This window comes from Pyxicephalus adspersus, chromosome 2, assembly GCF_032062135.1.
Source record: "Pyxicephalus adspersus chromosome 2, UCB_Pads_2.0, whole genome shotgun sequence".
Lineage (NCBI taxonomy): Eukaryota > Metazoa > Chordata > Amphibia > Anura > Pyxicephalidae > Pyxicephalus > Pyxicephalus adspersus.
The window spans coordinates 101,920,660-101,934,261 of record NC_092859.1 but is presented as its reverse complement, the minus strand read 5'-3'; the positions used below and the strand labels follow the sequence as shown (position 1 = coordinate 101,934,261).

At 40.4% G+C, this 13,602-nt stretch overlaps 1 protein-coding gene across 1 annotated transcript in view; it reads left to right on the top strand.

Moving 5' to 3' along the window:
• The first annotated feature begins 6,609 nt into the window (after nt 1-6,609).
• Nucleotides 6,610-13,602, top strand: part of KIF21A (kinesin family member 21A) — an 87,575-nt gene continuing 80,582 nt past the window's right edge. Inside the window, exon 1 of the mRNA XM_072399041.1 lies at nt 6,610-6,794. Within this exon, the coding sequence (XP_072255142.1) occupies nt 6,751-6,794 (44 nt within the window). The 5' untranslated portion in view covers nt 6,610-6,750. The remainder of the gene's footprint in view (nt 6,795-13,602) is intronic.

Sequence of the window (13,602 nt, the reverse complement as noted above, 5' to 3'; positions counted from 1 at the left end):
CTCTCAGCCTGGAATCCACTCTGGCTCTCTCTCAGCCTCTTGCTGATGAACTTTCCTTCAGCCTCTTGCTAATCAAAATCCCCTCTCTTCTTGCACTTGAGTGCAGGTGCATATATCCCAGTCAGGATAGTCAGTATTGGGTTGGGCCAAGGAACCAATCCTTTCACTCGCTTGGCCGACTCCAGGGCCCTAAAGAACCTGGTTTCTTCTTACAAACCTATACATCAATTAACACTTTCATTTCCCTGGAGCCTTTAATGCACTTTCCCTGCCATTTTTGGGACACTCTGTCACAATATATATATATATATATTGGTGCCCACATACCACTGCTGCTGTGGGAACCCATAACTTTCTCCTCTTATTATTTTTCCTCTTTCATATATTGACTTGCCCTTTTCTTGCAATATTTCGTATCAGGATTAGTAATGATCAGAGTGTATTAAAATGTATCAAACAAATTTGAAAATAATTTTTAGAAGTGGTCTCATATTTTAAAAAAAAACATAAGTATCAGGGTACTCTTTTGAAATGTGGTCCTTCACTAATCTAACAAAACATGTTGATAGGATGTCAGAACTCATCAGTGTGCTTTAGCTCCGTTCCCTAAATTGATTGATAACAAACTAGAGAGTAATTGCAGGTTTATACCTGGGGCAGGAAAAAGCGTTCCTATGTGGCTCCCAGTAGCTGGCACCTTGCAAGCTATTTACAGCACAACGCTGGATCTTTACAGATGGAGTGTTTACAGATTTGACAGAAAGTGGCAGTAAGCCACACTGAATCGTTCACTGCCACCCCTATTTATTCTCTATTAGGCTGCCATGAGTAGATGCTACATATAGCGTCTCTCCAGTTTCTTTGGCTTGAGGAAACGGTAACCATACCAGAATCTCATTGTCTGTCTGAGTCTAACTTTACACTTTCTAGGAATGCACATCTCAATTACTAGCTGTTCACTTTGAGCTGTGCGCCATTTTTACTTTTCAATGTCTGGTATGCATAAATTAGTAATCTGCAGCTTCCTAAAATATGAGAAAAAAGAAATATATGTGCAACTTAAATACATTGGTAGCAGACACAGGTGTCAGATATTTTCTAAATACAGGGGACCGAAAACATAGCTCATAAAAAGGGCTATGCATTACATTAAACATTCCGCACATATACACTTTGTGAATGAAAAGTGTGCAGAAAAAACATTCTGTTCTTTTGTTTGTCTTTAATATCTGCATTACATTGCTGTGGTAAAGAGTTAACTTGTTATCAGAAATTGACTCAAGATGAACTGCTGCCACAACTCTATAAATGAAAGTACACACAAGGACATCACTTACTGAGTTACTAAAGGACAATTTAAGTGCTCTCCACACATCACTGCATTTTGCAATGTTGTTAACAGGTGCTTGGCATTAACATTTTCCACAAAGCAACTTAGTTAAGTTATTTTATAAGGAGAGAAACCCATATGTTCATGATTACTGTATTGGATCTATTAGTTGAGTATCAAGGAATCTCCTTTTGTTCAATTTAAATTTAAATTTAAAGTTCAATTGTACTTTGGTACAGTTATATAATATGTAATCCCTATTTAATGTACAGCGCTGCGTAATATGTTGGCGCTATATAAATCCTGTTTAATAATAATAATAATAATAATAATAGGTTCCCACCCACACACTCTTTACACTGCATATTGTGCACTCAGCACTGTGACCTTATCCTTTTATATGGGAAAGTCATATTGTGAGCCACAATTTGATCCCCCCCCCCCCAAGTGTTTAGTGTTCCGAAAGGAATAAGTTGAGTTGTGTTGTTATTGTTGTGGCTGTGCAACTTTGAGAAAGTCCTTGCAGTGCAGCTTGCAAAATCAGAGCACAGGTATGTTATTTCACAGGATAGCTAGTTAGAGCATGTTCAGACTGGCGTTTTACAGCTCAGAACTGTGTGGAAAAGGGTTAACACTAGACTGAATTGGTCACTGAGGATCTTTTTATAGCAGGCTGTTGGTAGAAACATGTTTTTTTTTTTTTTGGCACAGTCCTTGCTGCCTTCATATACTTGAATGCGTGTGCAATTTAAACCACATTCAAATGTAAATTAGTATGGGAGAATGATATCATACACAAATATGTGTTGCTGTAATGCATTGGTGTGTTGCAGTTCCATTCAATTATCACTCATCTCCCCCCCTCACATTCCAAATCTCCCCCTGACATATTCCTAACTATTACCAACAAATTAGCTCTATTTCGTCCCTCCCCTTAGGCAGGTTGTCTTGGCATCACCTTTGACTCTGCCCTCTCATTTACCCCCCATATTCAGAACATTTCCAGGACCTGTCACTTTCATCTACGCAACAACTCCAAAATCCGCCCCTACCTGTCCCAAGAGAACACCAAACTCCTTGTACATGCTCTTATCATCTTTCGTCTGGACTACTGTAACCTCCTCCTCTCTGGTATTCCACTAACCTGACTCTCCTCTACAATCTATTATGAATGCTGCAGCCAGACTCATCCATCCTTCCCACCGCTCCACTTTCACTGCGTCTCTTTGCAAATCTCTACACTGGCTTCCATTTCACCTTAGAATAAAATTCAAGCTCCTGTGCTTTGCCTTTAGGTTTCTCCACAGTTCTTGTCCCACTTACCTTACTGACCTGATAGAAAAATACACCCCCAGCGGCTTTCTCTGCTCCTCCGATGACCTACTACTGACTTCCTCACTCATAACCTCACCACACGCACGGCTATAAGACTTATATGGAGCTTTCGGACTCTCTGGAATGGTCTTCCTAATCCTATCCGGCTTGCTTCTACTTTCTGCTCTTTTTAAAGAGCACTCAAAACCCATTTTTTCAAACTTGCCTACCCATTTTCTTCTGTCTTTTAAAACCATCACTACTTCCCACCACTACGTATCTCCCATCCTATTGTGTGTGAAATTCCCACACCTACTAGATTGTAAGCTCTTCCGTGCAGGGTCCTCTCCTCCAGTGTCACTATCAGTATTCGTCTATCATTTGCAACCCCTTTTTAATGTACAGTGCTGTGTAATATTGGCACTATAAAAATCCTGTTTAATAATAATATTAATTATTATAATTGCACCCCAACACACTATAGAAATGTCCCTATGTTGCAAAGCACTGCAAGGCATAGTGACTCATTACCAAGTATTGCAGTATGCCCTGTTACAAAAAACATGTCCGATTTCTGATCAGTTAAGGTACAATGCGCCCTATTGAAATGAACACACACAATTCATAATTCAAGAAGCTACACTGCAAGAGAAAATTTTCAAACAGCATTCAAAATGCATCCATTTTAAAGACCAAAAGTGTGTAAAGAGGTCTTAACTCTCTACTGCATCACTAGTGCTTGCATTGTCTTTCTTTAGCTCAATCAATATGGATAGTCCAGGTATAAAATCAAACAGTTGGTTACAGTCTGCAGGATGATTCCTTTAAATGTAGTTTGAAAAGAACTCCTATGATTTTGTATTCTGATAATTAGCACATCTCCTACTTAGCAGGGTGTTGCCAGGTGGTGAATTGGAGACTGCAGCTGGGAAGGGGGGGTGGAACTAATTGCCACAGGGAGGGGCAGCACGTTTTATGGCTGCTTTTGTTTAGAGAAATGTCTTATTTTTTTTTATATATATATAGTATATGCCATTACATAGGACTCATTTATTTGATAGTATCTGTTCTAAATTATATTGAACCAATTATCTTTTTTATTTTTTATTTTTTTTTAACCAGAGGTGAAATCCAAGGATAGGTTCACATGTTTCTACTTCCACTGTAAATTTGTACTTTTGATACGCATTATCAACATTCAAAGTTAAAACTCCAGAGAAACAGCTACATACAAAGATGATACATCATATTGGGAATGTTTTACTTGCCAAAGGATTTTTATTTCTATCTATCCTGTTCTTAAATGTATACAGCTATGTTAAGGAGTGCAGACCTGATTTTTCACTGCATTAAATAAGTAACCATTACAGGTCTTGTCACATCTCCAGGCAGTGCCAGCAGACTGCTGAGCTGTCATTCTCAGAGCTAGGTGGTGGGCATTTCGCATTACAGGGTACCAGGGCTGAATACACCAACCCCAGTATTGTAAACTAAATGTTTCCTAGTGTGGGTGAGCGCACTGGAGGAGAGGACCTCTTTTTAGACCTGTAAATAAATCTTAGTCCCAGATCCTATTACTACTGCAACTTGGAAGGAAGTCAGTTATTGTGCTTAGTAAAACATTCCAAGCCAGTCAAATCAGGGGCAGGCAGCAGGAGGTAAAGACTGTGGATCACACCAATTAAAAACACATTGAAAACGCTCATGTACAAAGGTTATGGTTATATCACTGATACTTATAATAAAGAGTCGGCGTGTCAATATTTATTGCATAGGCAACTACAGACTTGACAACCACAAACCTACATACAGTGGTTAATTATTGGTAGGATTGTTCAGTTTGATGTGTTGAAAAAAATAAAAAGAAGCTTAAGCTGCAGGTGTGATTGGCCCAAAGGGTGAGCCAACTAAAAAGGTTGAGTTTGTTCCCATGATTTTGGGAAGTGCTTGAAAGCACCAAAAATGTGTGAGAAAATGGAGCAGACTGTATTTTCCTGCAAACCACAAAACACACTGGGCCTGATTTATTAAAGCTCTCCAACACTGGAGAAGATAGGATATCTTGGATGAGCCAGAAAACCTGAAATAGATTTCTTAAAAATCATGCTATTGGATTGCAAATGTTTTCAATCCTGGACCATATCCATTCCAGGACTACTGGATCACCCCAGATTCTATCCAGTCCTGGAGCCACTGACCTCCAGTGCTGGGGTTATTAATATCACCACTGACCACCAATGAAGAGATATATTGCATCCATGTATTCAACTGCTGGGGGTATACCGTATTTTTCGGCGTATAAGACGCTCCGGCATAAAAGACACACCCAATTTTAAAGGAGGAAAATCTAGAAAAAAAAGATTCTGAAAAATTATTCCCCTTCTGATCACCCTGTGCCAATTTAAATTCCCCTTCTGATCACCCTGTGCCAATTTATCCCCTTCTGATCACTCTGTGCCAATTTATCCCCTTCTGATCACCCTGTGCCAATTTATCCCCTTCTGATCACTCTGTGCCAATTTATCCCCTTCTGATCACCCTGTGCCAATTTATCCCCTTCTGATCACTCTGTGCCAATTTATCCCCTTCTGATAAATTGGCACACAGTGTAAAACAAAGCTGCCTGTTCATAAACCTTGTACACTGAGCTCAATGTATGATTCCAGCATCAGTGGGGTACAAGGGGTAATTGTGTACTGGACCCCTATCCAAAGCGCTTGACTTTTGCAACGCTGGAACTTTTAGATATGGGGGAGTGGGGCGAAGAAATTTCTGACAACCAGCGATGAACAAATTCCTATATACATACAAAAGAGAGAAGATCCCAGCAATGGAGCCAGAATAGGTGAGTTTAGTTCCGCTTTAGGAAGAAAGCACCCGGAGGGGTGGCCAATGAAGTGGGTGTCACCCCATGGAGTATGGTTTGTAATATGGTAATAAAATAAGTCTCATCATGGGTGTCCATGACTGCAATAATAACCCCTGGGGTACTTCTGTGTAATCCAGAGGCCATTCATACCTAAATTACTCACATTTCAGATTAGCACTAATGTTGCTTTGCTAGAAATAGCAGCAGTGAGAGTATATTAAATATGGATGGCTAGTTGATAGGAATTCAAGTTTAATAAATTGGATGATACAATTCACGCTGTGCACTTTGTATAATATACCTGTCTGTTGACAGGTTTTGTTTTTTTTCAGTTTAGTTCTGCTTTATTCTCCTTAAAGCATACCTAAACTCAGAAATTTCACTGAGTAGACAACCCTTTAATATAAGGTAAAATTTTACCTTTGAGAAAGTAATGCAAGATTAAACAGGTGCAGCACTGCCCCCTAATTCTCGATCGAGAATGAATGGGAGTGCAAAGCCCCCTGGAATACCTACGTCACGCTTACCGGGAGGCTCTTGGGTGCTCCTTCTGCGCATGCCCGAGAAGCCTTTTCTTCAAAAAGGCAAACAAATTGCCGATCTCACGCATGCGCAGTGAGATCGACAAGCTTTTTTTTCAACCTAGGTCACCTGATCTCGCGCCTGGGTCAGGTGACGTAGGAAGAAGAGGCGAAGATGGCCCGCAGACGGATGACGGGACCTGATAAAAGAGACCTCTGGAAAGATCGGACTGCGCTGCGGGATTGAAGGTAAGTGTATTTTTTGTGTTTTGGGGGATTTTGAGTTAAGTTCCTCTTTGAGACACTGCTCCCAGCATGCATGACTTTATCTTTATAAGTAAAATGTATTCTGACATATGGTGCCAGACCCCCAGTGACTGTATGCAGTGCTGCACATAATGTGACCCTTATAATGAGATCACACAGCCTGCCAGCACCCAGGGAACGTCTCATGACGTCATCCCGCTGTCACACGCTGTACCATGAAGGTAAATGTGGTGAGGTCAGGGGGCGTGTTGCGGTGACGCAGTGCATGGAGTGAGGCGGTAGGGGGCGTTGTGTGCCTGCTTGCTCCCGTCCCCCGGTGGCTCCTCCTCCTCCCGGCTCCTCTCATCACACGAACGATGTCCCGGGGCTCGCAGTGCTGGCGTTAGATGGCAGTGGTTGAGGACGAGTGAACATCCCACAACTGTCCCCAGGCCGGGACTCGGGCCGTCATGTCGGGCATGCAGGATGAGAGCTCGGTGCGAGTGGCACTCCGGTAGGTGTTGTGCTGGGTCACAGGGGTCAGGGCCAGCTTTGTATGTGAGCAGTGCCCGGCCAGTCCGAGCAGCCATGGCCGGGATTTGCAGGTCCCGGGCAGCCATTGTGCACCTGTATTATGCAGGCAGAGCCCATCCTTGTCTCCTCATCTCCTCCTCATCTGTGTCCAGTCACCTGATCAGGGCCCAACCTGACATGTGCACCAGCTGCCCCCACTCATTCAGCTGCCCCCACTCATCCAGCTGCACCTGTCAGGGCCTACACTAAGTAAACAAGAAGCCTGGCAGATGTGTGGCCCTTCACCTGTCACAGTGACCCCCTTCTCTTTATTGTCTCTGTCTGTATGCCCCCCATGGCTGTAATTCTGAGCTGTGCAGCTTGTTGACACAGTGTGCAATCATTAACCCATTCATTTGTTTTCTCCCATTATGCCCTATGGGGATGTTGTCAGGGATCCAGTAAACAATGCTTTCAAGGAATGCCAAAAAGTGATTTATTGTCATTGCAACGTGTAACTTTATTTCAGCACCCCATCTGAAGCTGACATTGTTTCCTTTTTGTCTTTTTTGACCTTTGTTGGGATAGGGCTGTGGTTGTTCTGTTCCTGCAGATTGTGGCAGAAAGGCAGATGCTTCAGTAAAAGGCGGGGACATTGAAAATATTGCATTTCTTTGTGAACTTAGATAAGATATACTTTTTTCTAAATCATCCAGTGTACACCCTGAATTGTCTTTTTATGAAACAATCATATTGCTAATTCATTCTTGTAGTGGGAGTGTCTGATCGGAGAGAGAAGGATTTAAAGTGTCGTCACATCACTGTTACTGGAAATGATGTTTCATGATTGTTTTTTCAGGGTTAGATGAATGAACAAGCGGTCGGCACCTCACTGTATCCTCTTTAATAGGAATACACAGCGGTCGTTCCCTATTGGTCATTCATCAATCACTGTGGCGTATTGATGAATGACATTGGGGGACTGCGGTACAGATTTCCATCCAAAACTAGCACAACCGTTTAGGAACAAGCACCTAACGTGTGTACATAGCAGTTACCTGGTATTGGTGACCACCCCTTTTACCTGCTAGTTACTTGGCTGTCTCTCACTAACTGGTAGCTCAGGAATGCCACTGTGAAAAAACTCCTATTCAGAAAAATTGTTACACATCATTGATCCAGAAAGTATTAAATCAACTGGATCACCATGATCACAAAGAACTGGCATAATGTGAAGGTAGATCTGCTTTATCGATTATTCAGAAAGAATCAGGGTGGGGATTACCATCATTGTGATGTTTGCCAGTATAGCAGAGTATTGATCTGCGAAGTTGCAATGTCTTGATGAGAACCTGGGAAAGATGTGCAAAGGGCCACAGTTTAGAGAGCACTAGAGGGACAAGTCAAGGAACTTACACTGCTGTAAGGATTAAAAAAACATGTTCTTTTCACATGCCAGACAAAGCAACAGGTTGTTTTGTTGCGTCCCCCCCCCAGCAGCATGTACTTACCTTTCTTTGGCTCCATAAACAAAATAAAAGCCCTGCACATCTGGAGCAAGCAAGGAGCAAACTCCAACATTGTCAGATATAGGCCACATGTGTCCTCGGCCCAGTGCAATCACTGCCTACTGAGTCTAAAAGGGAATAGCATGGCATCAAAGGAGGTAAGTATTTGCAGCTGGCGAGGGATGTATTAAAACAAACCCACTGTTTTGCCCAGAATTGCCCAAGTGTTGATGCTTTACCTCTGGAGAGGCAGGACATTCAGACAGCTAAGGGCATTGGTTTCCTCTCTTTCCAAAGACTACAAGCTCTGAGTGGCCAACCAAACCTGGTTTGGTTAGATTAGCAGAAATTGCATCATGTCTGACCATTGATTTAGGAAGCCTGGATTTTTCCTTTGTTTCAGATATCCACAGCCTGCATCTAAAGATCTGCATGCAGCTTTAGCAGTCAGAGCTCCTGATGGTGACTGAGCAATTTTTAAAATACATGATTACGTCAGCCAGGATGCCACCAAGCATTTGCCCATGATCCAGCTAAGGCACAAAAAGGGATTACTCAAGGTTTATGGGATTGCAGATACAATGCAAATTATATCATTTTCTACAAATGATAATAAAGATATAGTACAGTTTAAACATCTGTTATTGTATGAACACATTCACCATTCATGTAATCATCAGTAACATAATTCCTTATCTCCCTTGTGCCAACAGTCGTGTATTCGAAGACAAACCAAGAATGTGTTGGTATGTGGCTTGTGTTGGCAGAGTTTGAGATGCTTCTGTTTGCCAGATCTTAGTTTGCAATATCTATACCTATATTTTGCTGATCCATCTTTAAAGGAGTATGTACCAGTGCTAAACTTAAGCTTTTTCACTACTTAGAGAGTTGCCGGATTGTAACAAGCATTCTACCAGTGCACTGTCCTCACACATGATATGCATATACATGTTTAAGTTAGTAACTTGCAAGTAGTGCATAAAGAATAGGAAAATTATCCCTGCATCGTGTACCTAAAAAAAAAAAAAAAAAAAAGTCAGGGCTTTTTCTGTCCACACAGTTTCTTTTTGAAGCATTCATAGTTTTATTGGTCATTTTGGGCTGGCCGTGAACTTGTAGTGCTATCCAAGAAAAATCTCAACAGAGGTAAAGTTTGGAAAGTTTCTTCTATTTATCTTAACCTCACCCTTGTTACTATTAGATCATCTTTTGCTGCTGTTTATGATTCTTAGCTGTACAAGATGCTTTCGGTGTACATGAGCCTGATGAATCAAAGTCTTTATACTAAGAACTGACCTTGCTTATAAGCACAGGTGTAAACTTTGTGATGATAGGTTATCTTGTTGATTTATTCAGCGGTTTAGTAGTATTAGGGGTATCTTTTATATTTTTCGTTTAGCCATTCTGAAGCAGGGTTCTGTAAGGTGTTGCTGGGGAGTTCCCTGAGCTGTTACCAATTGCTCTCCTATCTAATTTTGCCTACATTGTTGCAGGTCCAGTACCACTTAGTAATTGAGCATCACATCAGTAATCATTTTAGCCGCCTTTAAGGGTCATTTTTTAATCTCTGGAATTTGTTCCATGAACCCCAAATTATTAAATATTAGCAAGGATTTCCCAAGCCTTGAAAATATTTCCCCATCTGGGTTAAAGAGTTTTAGAAAGGCTGCTCTTGTAAGTTGGTAATATGATGGCCAAGGGGGGGCCTTTAGTCCTAGCAGACATAAGTTACAGCCAAATATGATCTTTGTGTAGTTGTAAGATACGGTATAATCCATATTGTCCCTGGATCTTTTGCATGTTTTTCTTGCTTTACACTGTTTTTGATTTAATTAGTACCCATTGCTTTTCAGCAGCAGGGTGAGGACAGTCTTATTTGATGCTTCACCTTGAGCACTTCCTGATCTGTTTCCTGTGGCTTACCAAATAATGTACTGATCTGTACTGCTAACACAAGAATCATCTTATGTGCTCTAAATAGAAGTCCTATATTTTGCTGATTTTTTGGGTCTTTTATTTTGCTGATTTTTCGGGTCTGACAAACATCTAGTTTGCCATTACAGCTGTTTGTGTCACAGCTACAGTAACATAAATGGCACTGCTAATAAATAATTCATACTGGTAAACAGGGAAGTCTTGTCACTTTCAGTGTGCCGTCATAGTTACAGTGAGCTGCAGGCTTTTAGGCAAAGTAGCCGGCTTAGTGATGAAAGCTGTTCAATTATGCAACCTACATTTTACTTTGTTAGAGGAACTCGGTAAAAAAAAAAAAAGAAATGGGTTGATGTTCTCAAACTTTATATAATGCAAGCTGTACCTAAAGACTAGCTCTCCCAGCACTGCAAAGGTACAATACTTGTATAGGTCTAGGCAGGGTGTATGCTTAACATTTGCATATTTTTGCTCTTGCTTATGGTGACTCTTTCTCAGATGGCCCCTTTCAGATTTGTGATAGACCACAGCACTGTACCACATAAAATTGGGGACGACTTTGTGCATGGGTTTACATGCAGTTTCAATGAGCTTATATCATAGTTCCTGGAAGTGACATGTTACCTTTCTTCATTCAAATCTTGGTCAGGACACTATCTGCATAGACTTTGTATGTACTTCCTGTGTTTGCTTTTGAAAGACTTCTTCAAATTGCTCAGTGGTGTGAGATTTACAGTAAGTCGACCTATTAACAAAATAAAATTCACTTTGTTGTCTCATATATAATACCAGAAAGACGCCAAGACACATGGTTGCTCTTCTAGCATGTTTCATGCATGTTTCATCTAAGGTATAGTCAGGTGGCATTGTATCTTAGAGCAGTGGTTTCTTGGTAAACATTTTTTGGCTTCCATTATCCTTTGAGTTGTCAGATGAGCAGCAAATATTTTTTAAATTATAGGCCCACTTTTATTCCCACTTAGATATCTATCTTGGTTTTCAAGATACTGCAATAAATGTGTTTAGGATGTTGGTAATGTTAAAGAACCACAGTAATTGTCTTGGGTAATCTTTTATCTGCCAACAGAATTTTATCAAAATCAAACAATTAAAAAAATGAACCATTGGACAGTATACACCATAGCTAAGCAATATTTTCCCAAATGTCCTAATCTCCACAATTGCCATTGCAAGTGATAAAAAGCAATAAATAGAAAGAAGAAGGCACAGGTGTCAACTTGAGGGCCCAACACTGACCATGATGTAGTCAATAGCAACAGCTCAGCTGAATTGATTGCCTTAAACCTTCAATGAGGATAAAAACCACTTACAGAAGAAGGGGGTACACTCCCCCTCCTCCCTAAGTGGTTTTTATCCTCATTGAAGGTTTAAGGCAATCAATTCAGCTGAGCTGTTGCTATTGACTACATCATGGTCAGTGTTGGGCCCTCAAGTTGACACCTGTGCCTTCTACTTTCTATTTATTGCTTTTTATCACTTGCAATGGCTATTGTGGAGATAAGGACATATCTAAAAATATTGCTTAGCTATGGTGTATACTGTGCAATGGTTCATTTTTTTAATTGTTTGATTTTGATATTTCAAACATTCTAAAAAATGTATTTGAAAAACAGTGAAAAAAGTTGTAGATAAAGATTAATGGTGATCCATTGGTCAGTTTTTGGGTCTAGTAGTCCCCTGACTTGGCTCCATTGCTGTTCTTCTGCCTTCTCTATATCCCGTGCGCCCTCTCCACCCATTGCCAGGGAATGTATGATGTGACTCGGCACAGGATGAACACCAAATGTTTGAGAGCATGCAGCACTTTATTGAGTGGCTTGGTGACCACTAGATTCAGCAACAGAATTCACTTTTTTTTTAACTTATTAATTTTCTATTTTTTTATGTCAGTTTTCCACAAGGAAAACCTTATTTACAAGTCTTGAAACATAGATAACAATATGAGGATGAAATGTACCTGACATTGTTACGTCTGCTTTTTTTCCTCTGATCATATTCTACAACATTGTTGGTTCACCGTGATCACACCACAATGTCCGATACATCGTCATCCATGGTGCATCTTCAGATCAATTATTCATGAATATTGAGACAACAAAAACCTTGCTCTGTCTGCTTTGTCACTCTAGACTCTGCGCTAAAAAATTGATGTTGTGTGTTTTTTTTCTTTAATAATGCTTTTACTTACATTGATCTCAATGTATTTTTGCTGGTGAAGGCTGCTTTATATGCAGACTTCTTTTTTGCTTTGTCTGTTGTTACTTGTTTGCTCTATTGTAAAAACAGTAAGTGTGTATTTTTAGAGGTTTAGTATTACTTAAGCACCTTCCATGTAGGGAAAACAAACCTTTCTACAGAAGGCGTACAGGTACACCAAGCCATAGAGATGAAATTGGAGGGAGAAAATTAAAATTCCCAAGTCCAGACAAAACTTGTAATTTAGTTTTTAAACATCTTTGTAAATAAATTCCTTAAAAGAAAACTTTTGACAATGAACTACCTTAGTGAACAGGACACAGGTTTTTCCATACTTGACTCTCAAAACCTGCACAGGAAGTAAGGAAAAATGTCAGCCAAGAGCACACAAACCTCTGGTTTGTTTTCTGTGTGTAACTTGTATGTGAGGGCAGACATATTTATTTGTTACATCTTCAGGCTCTGCTTCTTTCTTTGCAATGCTACACAGTGTTGAATCAGTCAATCCAATGATAACAAGGCTTTTGTGGCTTAGGCTACGTACACACATGCAATAATTATCGCTGGAAATGAACGACTAACAACCGATCGTCCGATAATTGTTAAAAAAAAGTGCACGACGACTGGCCAGCAACGTCGATGAACAAGGAATGTTGCTGGAAACGAACGATTGTCCCAGCAGATTTGATTGGGCAAAGATCGTTTGCTATCTATTGTGTGTACGGTAGTTCAGTGATCGTGGATTGTTCTGTGACACATTTTCTCCTGTACATATCACTTCCTACATCATTGAAACGATCGTATCTAGTGCAAATTATTGGTGGATTATATTTCAACGGCCATATCGTTACAGCATGTACAGAATCGTGCACAATACGATCGTTCAAAATAATCGTGAATAATTGTTAATCGCTCGTTTTTTTATGACAATTATTGCACGTGTGTACCTAGCCCTAGTATGGGCTAGCTAATAACCATTGTTTTACAATGTTGATAAGACATAAGTGTAACCAACCCTTTTTCACAATGTGCCCTCTAAAACTTTGTAAACACTAATATTATGCTTTAACCCCCTAACCGCTAAGCCCGTAATTTCTCGCACTACACTAAAATCCCCACTTACCTGGTCCCGCTGTGCTAATCCAGCGTCGG